This window comes from Magnolia sinica, chromosome 15, assembly GCF_029962835.1.
Source record: "Magnolia sinica isolate HGM2019 chromosome 15, MsV1, whole genome shotgun sequence".
Classification (NCBI taxonomy): Eukaryota; Viridiplantae; Streptophyta; class Magnoliopsida; order Magnoliales; family Magnoliaceae; genus Magnolia; species Magnolia sinica.
In genome coordinates, this window is record NC_080587.1 from 2546412 (window position 1) to 2559659 (window position 13248).

A 13248-nucleotide genomic window follows, 5' to 3' on the forward strand; every position below is an offset into this window, starting at 1 on the left:
GTATCATGAACCAGCAACGGATGAGAACTCGAGGACGAGTTCTTTTGAAGTGGAGGAGACTGATGTAGAGCGGGTCGCGGACAGTTTCATGGCCAAGATGGATCAGAAAAGGCCCGGTCGACGACAGAAGTGATCCGGACCATCGGACCTTAGATCGGGCATATCTCGCAATCCGGAATGAGTTAGCTGACGTAAAATATATGATTTTGGGGTAGAACGAGCTACTTTAGCCAACCAACCCGCTACGTCGGGTTGCGTAGCCCGGAATTGCGAAAAACCCCTTGATTGACGGTCGTTTCCCTGTTTTAATTTTGTTTTTACTATAAATAGTAAGTTTTAGTTTGATTATAACTCTTCATCTGTTGGGCTTTAGGAGTTGCGCCCAACGTGAAAAGAGCTTAGAATAATTAGGGGAACGGTTTGGTGAAGCCAAATAGGACACTTACTATTTTTGGCCGAAAACCTTGCGCACTAGTAGACATCACGACCGTCTATAAATAGTAAGTTTACTATTTATAGTAAGTCGCGGATTCTAGGAGTTTGAGTTGTAGTTTGATTATGATTTCTTTCCCATTACTTGATACCCTTATTTAAAGGGTTGTAAACTCATTTTTAAGAATTCATCAATCAATTTCGAATTTATTAGAATTTATTTCTATTTTCTGCTTTCTTTCCTCGTGGATTCGAGAAGTCTCTGTGAGGAGTCCAGAGAAGTTCCGTGGATTCGGAATAGTTATCCTCTTGAGGAAGACGGTGCTCGACCTCACGTCCTCCCCTGCGTCAGTAATGGAGCTGGACCCAAATCAAGATAGCTCAAAAGCTTAGCTTGAATTGATTTAAAAACACTTGGCTTGGATTGATTCGAATAGAAATTCAAACCAAATCAAGCCTCAATTAAGCTGGTTTAAAAAAACAAACCAAGCTCAGACTAGGGTAGTACAACGTCGGCTTTGCTGGAAGCTTGGCTTGATTAACCTGATTTGATTCTACTTGTAGATTGTGTGCACATTGTTTCCTCACGGTGTAATTTAATTGAACTTTTGATATGATTCAGTTTTAAGATCATGTCGTAAAATGATAGGTAAAAACAAATGAATTGGAAAATACATATAGGTGATGGCGTAGATAATACATAATTAATATTTGTGTTTGTATTTCACCTTCATCCAAGTCCGTGGGTTACAGTGTGCCTCAAGAAGTTTTAATGGTGGATGTTCAATCAAGAATATTTTCCTGTGGTGTAGTCCACCTGAGATTTGGATCTTCCTCATTTTTTGGATCATATCCTAAAATGTGCAAGCAAAATGAATGAACGACAGAGATAAAACATTTACATCATAGTGAGGTCCTTATAGCTTTGACACTACCTGGCTGGCTTGTATTGAGGTCACTAGCCAAACCGCGTCCACACCAAACCAGGTCCTACAAATAGTAGGACCGAACTGGAGATGGAATTTGGCACGAAAATCACACCAGTTAAATAATCCTATCTAATTGGCGATGGGCCGATGGCAGTCAAATGGACGGTTAGATGATGTAAGAGAGAGAGAGGAGGAGGTGGCAATGGACGGTTAGATGGGGTAAGAGAGAGAGAGAGGAGGAGGCACGGGAACCCTCCATCACATGGTTTTTACACGTGGCATGGAACACCAAATTATATGGGGCCAACATGTTGTAATTATAAAATCCTCTCCATCCGGCAGGCTCTATACGGGATTTTAATTCGGTTGATAAAAAATCAGTGATCCACAGCCAACGTAGGCCCCACCAAATGAAAAAGTGGGAAGAGATGCTAATAGTGGGTTTTTGTATCACCGTCATGTGTTTTGTCTTTCACCAAACCCACCCAGGTAATAAACTCGGATGGACTACACCGTGTGAAGTTAGCAATGCTGGGTGCAATTGTACATCGTCCATGTCTATATGGCCCATGTGAGCTTGCATTAGGGGGAAACGGATTGGCTACTCCCCTGCCACCATCCTGGTGGCTGTTGTCGGTGTTCTAAGGGCCCCACCATGATGTATGTGTTTCATCCATTCCGTTAATCCATTTTTACCAATCATTTTAGGGCTTGATTCAAAAAAATGAGAGGGATATAAATCTCAGGTGGACCACACCACAGGAAAACAATATTGATTGGATATCCACCATTAAAATCCTCCTAAGGCCCACTCTATTGTTTATTTGACATCCAATATGTTTATTAGGTCATACAGGCACAGATGAAGGGAAAAAACAAAAATCAGCTTGATCCAAAACTTTTGTGGCCCCCAAAATTTTTTTAATGGTTAACGCTCATTCAACACTGTTTCATGTAACGTGGTCCACTTTAAATTGGGATATACCTCCTTTTTGGTCTCATACCATCAAATGATCTGGAAAAATGGATTGATCGCATGGATGAAACACGTACATTATGGTAAGGCCCACAAAGCACCGACCACCAGCCATTGGCTGGTGGCTTGGGGAGTAGCCAATCCGTCTCTACATTCCGGGCTTGTCTTGTGTACGGTTAAAATTTTAGACCTATCTTATAAAATGAGCTAGGCAAACAAATGGTTGGCATGGATTATTATACATATATTATGGTGGGCTGCACAAAATTTGCTAAATATCCTGTTACTAGAGCCAGACACAAACCAAGACAGCTTGAAAAGCTTGGCTGGATTAGTTTGAAAATGCTTAGCTTGGATTGATTCAAATAGAAATTCAAACCGAACAAAGCCTCAGAGTCAAGCTCATTTGAAAAAACAAACCAAGCTCAAACTAGGGTAGCAGAGGTTCGGTGGATATCAAAGCTTGGCTTGATTAAGCTTGATTTGATTCGGCTAATAGATTGTGTGCACATTGTTTCTACTTGGATATAATTCACTTTTCAAATCATGTCCTAAAATGATATGTAAAAATGGATGGACAACATTGTTTTATACACACACACACACATACATACACAATGTAGATAATACATAATACATATACATGAATGTACACTATTTCCTCTTGTTTGGTCCACTTGAGCTTTGGATATAATTCAATTATAGATCATGTCCTAAAATGATATGTAAAAATGGATGGCTAGCGTTTACTTAGTATCCTAAAGCAGCTTTCGAAATGGCCGGTGACCTCAACACCCGCCACATATCTAGTGTTAAAGCTCTGTGGGGCCCACCATGATATATGTGATTTATCCAGCCATCCATCAAATTTTCTAGCTCATTTTATAGTATGAGAGAAAAAAAAAAAAAAAAAAAGGAAGATCCAAACCTCCAATAGACCACAACACATGATATAAATTTGTTGGAGGATAAAAGCTTGGTTTGACTTGATATTTTGACCAAATTAGACCAAGCTCATGATCGTATAATATAGACCAAACTAACTCAAACAGTAGAGATGGGCTCGAAGCTTAGCTCATGTAAAGCCCGATCAAGGAGTGTCACATAAACAAGCCAAACCAAACTTGAGTCAAACTCTTTTCAACGGGGCTTGTGTGCAACTCTATCCATTACTCGATATGACAACACCTCTTGCAATACCTTTTCGCATGACACCAATAACTAATTACAAGGAACTTAGCATGACATAGTGTATTGAGTAAACTTTGTAGGGACACACTTAATGTATATGTTGTTGACAGATGTCTTAAATCAATCAGGAACAAGACAGTTCAATCTGATCGATTGATAGACCATACGATCCTATCAAGTAATTGTCAATCCCATAGAGTAATTCCTGATTTTATGAGTTTGCTTGCTAAGTAGTTTTGAGTGTATCTTCAATCCCATCAAGGATGGCTTCAATCTCATCAATGGGGAGTCGATGGCACTTGATCCCATCGAAGGTTCTGTCGACTGACTTATGCAATTTTGCATAATTATAGTTTTTGTTTTCTAATTTGGTTATGACTTTATATAAGGGCTTATAACTGGGGATTAGGGTATTGAGAACATTTTAGGGCTATTTTGGAGTAAAGAGGAAAGAAAAGGTAGGGTTTTGTAAAGGGTTTTAGGGTTCTTTAGATCGGTAAGTCCATTATTCTCTTGTAATATTGTTTGTTATGGTGAATTTGTTGTCACTTTGTATCGTGGTTTTTTTTTCGTGAGAATTTTTCCACATAAAACCTTGTGTTCTCTATGTGCTTTGATCTCTTATTGTTTAATTCGAATTCGTTTCCACCCGTTCCCCAATACATGTCTTACTTTTTTGTAAAATTACTTAAATACCTTCCATATTTAAACTTCATGAAATAATGCTTTTCAAGGTTAAAATAACAAAATTATCCTCTTTATTTATTTATTTAAAATTTTGATGAAGTTGATAATTGTGGGTCAGGTTGTACATGTATAACATCCAACCTGTTGAATCCTATCATAGAGATGGAAGGAATGAAATTCTGACAAATCCAACCAAAAGGTGGGCCACACTGCAGAAAATAACATGACATGTCCAGAGACGTCCAAATTTATGTACGGTGCATTAATAATTTGATTAATCAAGTCTTTTATTCAAGTGCTCATGGGGTGCATGCGTTGAGGAAGCGGATTGGCTGGTGTACCACACACTAGCTATATAGTTGGTGTATTAACGTCAGCAAGTTTTGTGGGTCTAATCATGAAGTATGTGTTATATCCAAACTGTCCATCCATTTGGAGAGCTCGTCTCAAGGGTTGAGACGAAAAATAAGACAGATCTAACTATCAAGTGAACCACACTGAAAAAGGCGGTGGCGGATTGAACGTCTACCATTGAAACCCTTTTAGGGGTCCCAGAAGTTTTGGATCAATATGAAATTTGTTTTTCCTTTTCATTCAGGTCTTTGTGACCTTATGAACAAATTGGATGGAAAAGACACGTTATGTGGGCCCTAAGAATTTTTGGTGTGGTCCAGTTGATCTTTAGATATGATTCATTTTTTGGATAATGCTTTAAAATGATATAGAAAAATGGATGAACGGTGTGGATATAATAAATACATCACTGTGAGGCCCATGTAACTTTGATCTCCTTTGAACCGTTCGTACACCTAGGAGCTTTGAGGAGCGTCGGCGCTCGTCTTCACACGACCCGTATCTACACCAGCTATATAGTTAGTGTGTGGTACATCAGCCAATCCGCTTCCATGAGTTGGATGGGTGAGATGTCATGCACATACCTTTCGGGCCCCACAATTCTCAACTTTTCACGTACAAGTGAGATGTCATGCCATAGTTAGGTTGGGAGAGGATAAAATCCGAACAAGAGTAATTCGGTGGTAAAAGGTAAAAATCCCTCACCTAATCCGCCCCCATGGAACACCAAGCTCTGTGGGCCCACGTCACATCACTGTCTGTGTAAAAGCCACTCCCTCTATCAATTTCATTACACGTTCTGAGAGCCCAGAAATGAGGTAGACCCAGGACCCAAGTGGGCCACGTTCACAGGAAACAGTGGGGATAGCAACGTCCACCATTGAAATTTCCTGGGCTCACTATGTACAATCCAACCCGTTCAAAAGGTGACTCCCACTAGAAAGAAGGGATAGCACAAAGATCAGAGACTGTTCAAAATCTTATGTGGGCCCCAATAAGGTTCCAACGATGGCAGCACAACCACTACTGTTTCTTATGTTGCGGCTCACTTAAATCTTGGATTTGGTTGATTTTTGTGCTATAATTGTAACATGACGTGGAGAAACTGATGGACAGAGTGGATTTTATACGGACATTTCTGCGGGTCCCACAGGGCTTTGTTGGACGGTGTAGATTGATGCATCTAGCCTCTCTTAAGCATTCAAAGAATCTTTGACTTACAGAACTCTCCGTCTCTCATCTCTCTCCTCGTTTCTTCGACGATCATCGCTCTCCCCCTGCAATCTCTCTCTCTCTCTCTCTCTCTCTGAATTTCCTGCCATCTCATCTCTCATCTCATCTTCCTCATCTCTATCTCTCTGAATTTCCTGGCATCTGCTCTCTGTCATCTCATCTTGCCTCATCTCATCTTCCTCATCTCTATCTCTCCTCATTCTTCTATCATCGCTCTGTCCCTCTCAATTTCCTGCAATCAGACTTCTCTCTCTCTCTCTCTCTCTCTCTCTCTCTCTCTCTCTCTCTTTCTCATCTCTACCTCTCACCATTTCTTCGATTATCGCACTGTCCCTCTAGATTCCTGAGATCTGATCGTTCTCTCACTCTCAATTTCCTATAGTCTCTCTCTCTCTCTCTCTCTCTCTCTCTCTCTCTCTCTCTCTCTCTCTCTCTCTCTCCTGGAACAATGGAAATTGCGCTTGTTTCAATCGTTATGGAGAAACTTGGAAAGCCACTTGTTTCGATGGCTATAAAGAAACTTGAAAAGGAAGTGAAATTAATTGTTGGTGCCAAAGTAGAACTTACAAAGCTATCTTCAACGTTCAAATCCATTCAAGCAGTTCTTAATCATGCAGAGACTATGCAAATTACTGACAAAAGCGTGCGAGTTTGGATAGAGAAGCTCAAAGATGTGGCCTACGATATGGAAGACGTGCTAGACGAGTTGATTCTATCAGCAGAAGAAACCGAACCAGGGACTGACGTCGGCAACCATCCACGTTTTGGAAACCAGGTGTGGGCGTGCTTATTTTCACTCTTTTCCTGCTGTGGTTTAGAAGATTTGATAGGGTTGGCCCGTGAATCATGGACAAATGGCGACCAAACTGATTTCGTGACGACATTTCTCAGTAAAGTCGAATCACAGCGTGATTTAGCTCATCAGATAAAAGAAATAAAGGAGAGGTTAGATCAGATTGCAGCTGAAAAAGACACTTACAGTTTTGGGGAGAACAGTTCCCGTGGAGATAATGATCTTGACAAGGCTGAGTTTCAAACAAGTTCGTTCGTAGATGAATCGCAGATGCTTGGGAGGGACGAAGATAAAAATATCATAATAAGCAAGTTGATAAGCGAGAGCAGTCGTGAGGAGGGACGGATTCATGTCGTTTCCATAGTAGGTGTTGGGGGACTGGGCAAGACGACTCTTGCTCAATTGATCTGCAATGATGAAAGGGTGACGAGCCATTTCCATAAGGTTCTATGGGTTTGTGTTTCTAATGATTTTAATGTCATAAATCTTACAAAAGCAATTATAGAAGCAGCTGGAGGGACAAAGCCGCCGCATTCTCAGCTAGACTCATTGCAAAAGCAGCTTATCCAAACATTACAGGACAAGCTATTCTTGCTTGTACTTGATGATGTGTGGAACGATGAGCGTGAAAGTTGGGAGAGACTACGGCCTTCCTTCCGAAGCGGTGCTCCCGGAAGTAAGATTTTGGTCACCACTCGCAGCGAGAAGGTTGCAAATACATGCATGCCGTCCGCCTACAAGCATAAATTGGAAGGTTTATCCGATCATGATTGTTGGTTACTGTTCAGTAGCAGAGCTTTCGCCAGGAGGGAAATTGAAGACTGTCCGAAGTTGAAAAAGATAGGAAAGAAAATAGTGAAGAAGTGTAAAGGAGTTCCTCTTTCAGCAAAGGTAATAGGGAGTGCCATGCCTTCGAAGACGTCCACACAAGATTGGCAGAATATCTTGGAAAGCCAAACATGGGAAATACGAGGCATCGCCAAAGGTATCTTACCAACTTTGGTTCTGAGCTATTATAATCTGCCTCTTCATTTGAAGCCGTGTTTTGCATATTGCTCTATATTTCCGAAAGATCATCTGCTGAGGAAGGATACATTGGTCCAGTTGTGGTTAGCTCAGGGTTTCATCAAGCCAGAGGGAAAAAGAGAGATGGAAGAAATTGGCGGACAGAACTTTGATGAGCTACTGGCATGGTCTTTGCTCCAAGATGCGTATGTAGATAATGAAGGAGTAACTAAATGTAAAATGCACCATTTCCTTCACGATCTCATCCAATTCATTACAAAGAATGAATGTTGCATCTTTGAGAACGGAAAGACGGACTCCAGCTCTGTTACAGTACTCCGTCATTCATCATTTATTTCCACCAGGGAAACGCCACACATTCCTGCCCCTCTATGTCATGCAAAAAAATTGCGAACACTCCTCCAAATCGGATATTCAGAAATTGATACCATCCCTGATAATTTATCCTGTTACGCTAAGTCCCTTAGGGTATTGGATTTCGGTGGTACTGGCACAAGTATGAAAGAATTGCCAAGCTCAATTGGGTTGCTGAAGCATTTACGCTTTCTTGACTTGTCTTATTCATGGATTGTTGAGCTGCCCGAATCAGTGAGTAATCTCCGCAATTTGCAGACCTTGAAGTTGAATTTTTGTAAAGAACTCGAAAGACTGCCAAGTAGAATGAGTGCAATGGTCTGCTTGAGACATCTGGAAATGAAAGGCACAGTGAAACTAAAGTACTTACCGAAAGGGTTGGGGAGAATAAGTTCCCTTCGAACATTGAGTAGGTTTATCGTGGGAGGTCATGATGGAGGATGTAAGATTGGAGACCTGAAGCTACTTGACTCTCTCCAAGGAAAGCTAGAAATAGAACACTTGGAGAGAGTGGTGAGCGTGGATGAGGCTAAGGAAGCAGAACTGAAGAACAAGTTACACCTTCTCGTATTGTCTCTTATTATGTCACCAGATGATGCTCTTGAAATGTCAGGAAATGGTGAGGTGGAGAGGATGGAAAATGTAGTTGAAGCCCTCCGGCTGCCCTTTGCAAACCTAGAAGAGCTGGAAATTTTGGGATACATTGGTTCCAAGTTCCCAACCTGGATAGGAGATTCGTCTTTCTCAAATTTAGTCAAGTTGAAATTAATAGATTGCAATAACTGTACACAGTTGCCTGGGCTAGGGAGACTACCTTCGCTTGAATACCTTGAAATAGCGGCAGGTCTTGTAAAACTAGTGGGAAGTGAGTTTTATGGAAATGGCTGTGGTGGCTGCATAAACCAAGCATCATTCCCGAAGCTGAAACATCTTGAGTTCTGGAAAATGTATGCATTGGAGGTATGGGAGTTGAGATTAGAAGATAGTGAGATAATGCCGTCTCTACACTCATTAACAATCAGGAACTGCCCGAAATTGAAGGCACTGCCGACACACCTCCGAAAAAGTCTAACGTCCCTCAACATCTATAATTTAAATAGCATGACGAGTCTCGCCTACGGATGGAAACAACTGGAGTCAATAAAGAGTCTTACTATCGGTGTTTGCTATAAATTGAAGTCTCTTCCTGATGAATTGGGACAGCTCAAGTCGCTTAGGAGTCTCGAGATCCGCAGATGCCCCGAGTTGCAGTCATTGCCTAAAGGGCTGTGGGATCTTACCTGTCTCCAAGATTTGAAAATCGTGGGCAATCGAATGCTGGCGGATGAATGTAAAAAGAAGTATCGGAGCAAGGCATCAGGCATCCCAAACATCTGGATTGATGGCAAGAGAATCAAATGAGGTGCTGAAGAGGAGATGATCCATCAAGTGGACAAGGTTCCAATTAGGTACTCTTTCTCTCTCATACACAGATTATAGCTATACAGTAGATGGCCAACAATTGAATATTTTGGATGACAATCTCATTTTATTAGGACTGCTCTAGCATAGCTCTGATGTGGAAAAATGCAAGCATGCCAACTAGATAATGTGAATGAGATCCACACTGTCCATCAGGTACACTGCCTCATGCTCACCCTGAAACTCAAAAATTAGGCTGGCACAAAACTTAGGTATGACACACCATAGGGAAGGATTCGGATGTGGATGCCCACCATTAGTTGTATGTAGGGCAATTGGCTTCATCCATGGGCCAAGTGGCTGTGGTGCCCCCAGCTTCCTCCAAAAATCAGAATTTTTGTCTGGAAAATCATGAACAATGCCGTCCCCATCGATTCCAACGTCAAGACCGAAGGAGTACACTTGGCTTCCTCCTGCGGGTGTTGTATGCCGCCTAATCAAAGGGAGGAATCCCTTGACCACCTTTTTGTGGATGGAGATGGCGCGGCCCCCATATGGCGTCACTTCTCCGCACTTCTTTCAGTTGCTTTCATTCCAAACCAGTCCACCAGGGGTAGGCTTTCTCAATGGTGAGCCTTGGCCAGGAGCTCCTCTCCAACGGGCGTCATCAAGGGTCTTCTCCCTCCCCTGATCCTCTGGGAGATTTGGAGGGCTAGAAACGCCCAGCGTTATGATGGTGTCTCCTCCAACACCCATCAGACCTTGCTCCATATTCGATCGTAGCTCTCCCTTCTCGTCAAGGAGTTTCCCCTCCCTTCGTGTAAGAACCAGACTGATAGAGATGTCGTCTTGGATCTCCATCTCCCTCGTAGCCCTTCTTAGCTCCGCTCCATTTCTTTTGTGAAGTGGTCTCCGCCTGCCCAGGGGAGAGTCAAGCTCAATGTAGACGGGTCCTCAAGAGGCAATCTGGGCCCAGCGGGAGGAGGAGGGGTTTGTCGGGGTGCTAAAGGTGAGTTCCTCTTTGCCTTCTCTAAGGCGTATGGGCAAGGATCGAGCTTTCTTGTTGAGATCAAAGCTATCATTCATGGCCTTCAGATTTGCTCCAGAAAAGGACTTTTTTCAGTGGATGTGGAAAGCGATTCGCGCTCTGTGGTGGAGATCCTTTTGAGCCAGGCTGACGGCCCCTGGATCACACACTACTGGAAGATCCAATTCAGATCGATTTGCACTTCAGGTTCTTTTTCGATCTCCCATTGTCTGAGAGAGACAAACAACGTTGCCGACAACCTTGCGCGTTGGGCTAGCGCTAATCAGCGATCGAGAATTTATGAAGCCAATTCTGACCTCCCTCTGCGCACTCGAGGGGAGCTGGTTCTAGATAGGATGGGCCTCGGCTTTGTGCGGATTTCGTAGCTGCTCCCTGAGGCTTGTGTTTTTTTTTTTTTAGTTCGCTCTCCCATTCTTCCTTTGGCGGTCCCTGTTTTCTGCTATGGGGGGCGGTCGTTCTGCTCGGTAGTTTTTTGAATGAAATTCGGTGGCAAGCGCCTTTTTTGAAGAAAAAAAAGGCACAACGTGCCACCATACAACTTCAAGCAAAAAAAAAAAAAAAAAAAAAAGTTGCATGTAGGGCACACAAAAATGTGAAACTTCCCATTATGTGGGCATGAAAAACACTTTCCTATGTGTATGTTTGTCAATGTATAATTAGTGAAGATCTGTACAAACAAAGCCTCTCTATCTACACCAAAAAATGTGGCCACACATGCTAGCATCTTACCCGCACATCAGGTAAGTACCATAGCAATATCAAGATTAGTGGACCCAAAAATTACTTTTATTAAAAATTTTGCCTCTACTATTTATTGTGTTTAGAGTAGTTTCAAAATAAATATAATGGTTTGACACATGGAAAGACATGTTGAGGTCAAGAATCGTCTTCCTCAAGGGATAACTACTCTGAATCCACGGAGCTTCTCCAGACTCTTCACATAGATACATCAAATCCACGAGAAAAAGAAGAAAATGGAAATAATTTTTAGAAATTCATAATAAATTGATTATATATATATATATATATATATATATATATATATATATATATATATATATATATCTATATATATATATATATATATATATATATATATATATATATATAAAGAGTTTACAACCTCTCTTACAAACCTTAGGACAATTTCAGAATTAAACTACAACTAAAACTCCCTAAAATCATGACTTACTATAAATAGTAAACTTAGTATTTATAGACGGTCATGATTTCTATCAAACTTGATGGTTTTTAGCCAAAAATAGAAGTGTTCTATTTGGTCTAACCACATTATTCTCCTAATTTTTCCAAGCACTTTTCTTGTTGGACACAACTCCTAAAGCTCAACGGATGAAGAGTTACAATCAAACGAAAACTTACTATAAATAGTAAAAATGAAAATAAAATGAGATTTTAACCATCGATCTGATGGAATATCGCAAATTTGGCGTGGGCAACCCGGTGTAGCATGTTGGGTGGCTAAAGTAGCTTCTCCTACCCCAAAATCATATATGACACATTAGATAACTCATTCCGATTTGCAAGATATGCCCGTTTTAAGTTTCTGAAAGTCCGGATCACTTTTGCATCCGATCAGGCCTTCTTTGGTCCATCTTGGCCATGAAATTGTCCGTGTCCCGCTCTACATCATGGTTTTTTTTTTCCCTCATGTTTGTTCTGATTGAATAAGAAAGAACTTCTTGAGGGGCTTGAGCCCATCTAGAGACCATACAATGATGAGGATGAGATGGATGTACCATGTGCAATTTTTCACACACGCCTAGCTGGGGTTGCGGGGGGTGTAGTGTGGAGTAACAGTTTTCTTTTTAAGCTTTGTATGGTTTTTTCTTTAATTTTTTTGCTATCTTGTACCAATTATCCATATAAATCCTAACCAGTCTAAATCAATGCAGGGAAAACTGTTGCTTGCTCCCTCTCTATCTCTGTGATTTTTCTAATGATTGTGCACTTAAAGTCTCCTATAGTTTCTTTCTCGATTTGGTAATGAAACTAGAGTTGAGTACACATCTGAGGTGGGCCCGCTGAAATCTTAGAGGTTTTTTGGCTATCGATGTGGTGGACTCCCGCGGGGCAAAATTAGCACTAAAGGTAGTACCGACGTCGTTGTATTTGGTTCCCTTCCAACAATACTGCCACGGTTCAAATAAAGCTAATGGGGATTGCTGGACACATATGGAGCACCACTATCCTTACAAAAGTAAGATTTCTCCTGTTCTTATAGTTTTTGCATTAAAACAGCTCATATTATATATAGTAGAGAGAAAAATAAATGTTGTAAAAAAGTGTGAGTAGTGATGTAAATACTTGGTGTGGGTTTGTTTTGATAAATTTTATTTGATTACATACATATCTAAAATGGATCCCACTCTTTGATTCATTTGAGCAAGAGATACATGCTATGTTTCTGGTCATGTACAAAAAGATTGAAGATTGGTTTCAGCATACCATGTGGTTTGTTGTGAATATGTATAGTTATGTGATTTGATTCCACCTGCTTCCAACAATACTTTTAACCCTTGTTACACAAGGGTGGAGTTCTACATTATACCACCCTGTTAGACCAAAAACTAGGAACTATACAATACTTTACAGGCTGAATAATTGTAAACTACCATTATGGCCTTGAGTTTTCGTATTAGTTCCATCATCCCAGCCATTGACATTGACATGAACCATGGGCGGCACATGTACCAAAGAAACTTAAGGCGTGTATGATTTTTCAATTCCCTGGAAAATGCCCCGTAAATGGTAATAATTATTTCTCTTAGTAATTGCCACACTCTTCCCCGGAATTTGATTTGAC

The 13248-nt window shown here is 41.1% G+C and overlaps 1 protein-coding gene across 1 annotated transcript; it reads left to right on the plus strand.

Annotated features, from left to right (window-relative positions):
- Nucleotides 1-6136: 6136 nt before the first annotated feature.
- On the plus strand, nt 6137-12879 carry LOC131227742 (disease resistance protein RGA2-like). Its single transcript, XM_058223547.1, has 2 exons — nt 6137-9423; nt 12338-12879. The coding sequence occupies exon 1, from the start codon at nt 6251-6253 to the stop codon at nt 9374-9376; it is 3126 nt and encodes a 1041-aa protein (XP_058079530.1). The 5' UTR covers nt 6137-6250; the 3' UTR covers nt 9377-9423; nt 12338-12879.
- The last annotated feature ends 369 nt before the right edge of the window (nt 12880-13248 follow it).

Excerpts from the sequence above, each read along its gene's own strand:
- LOC131227742 (XM_058223547.1), top strand. The coding sequence starts at position 6,251 with ATGGAAATTGCGCTTGTTTCAATCGTTATGGAGAAACTTGGAAAGCCA.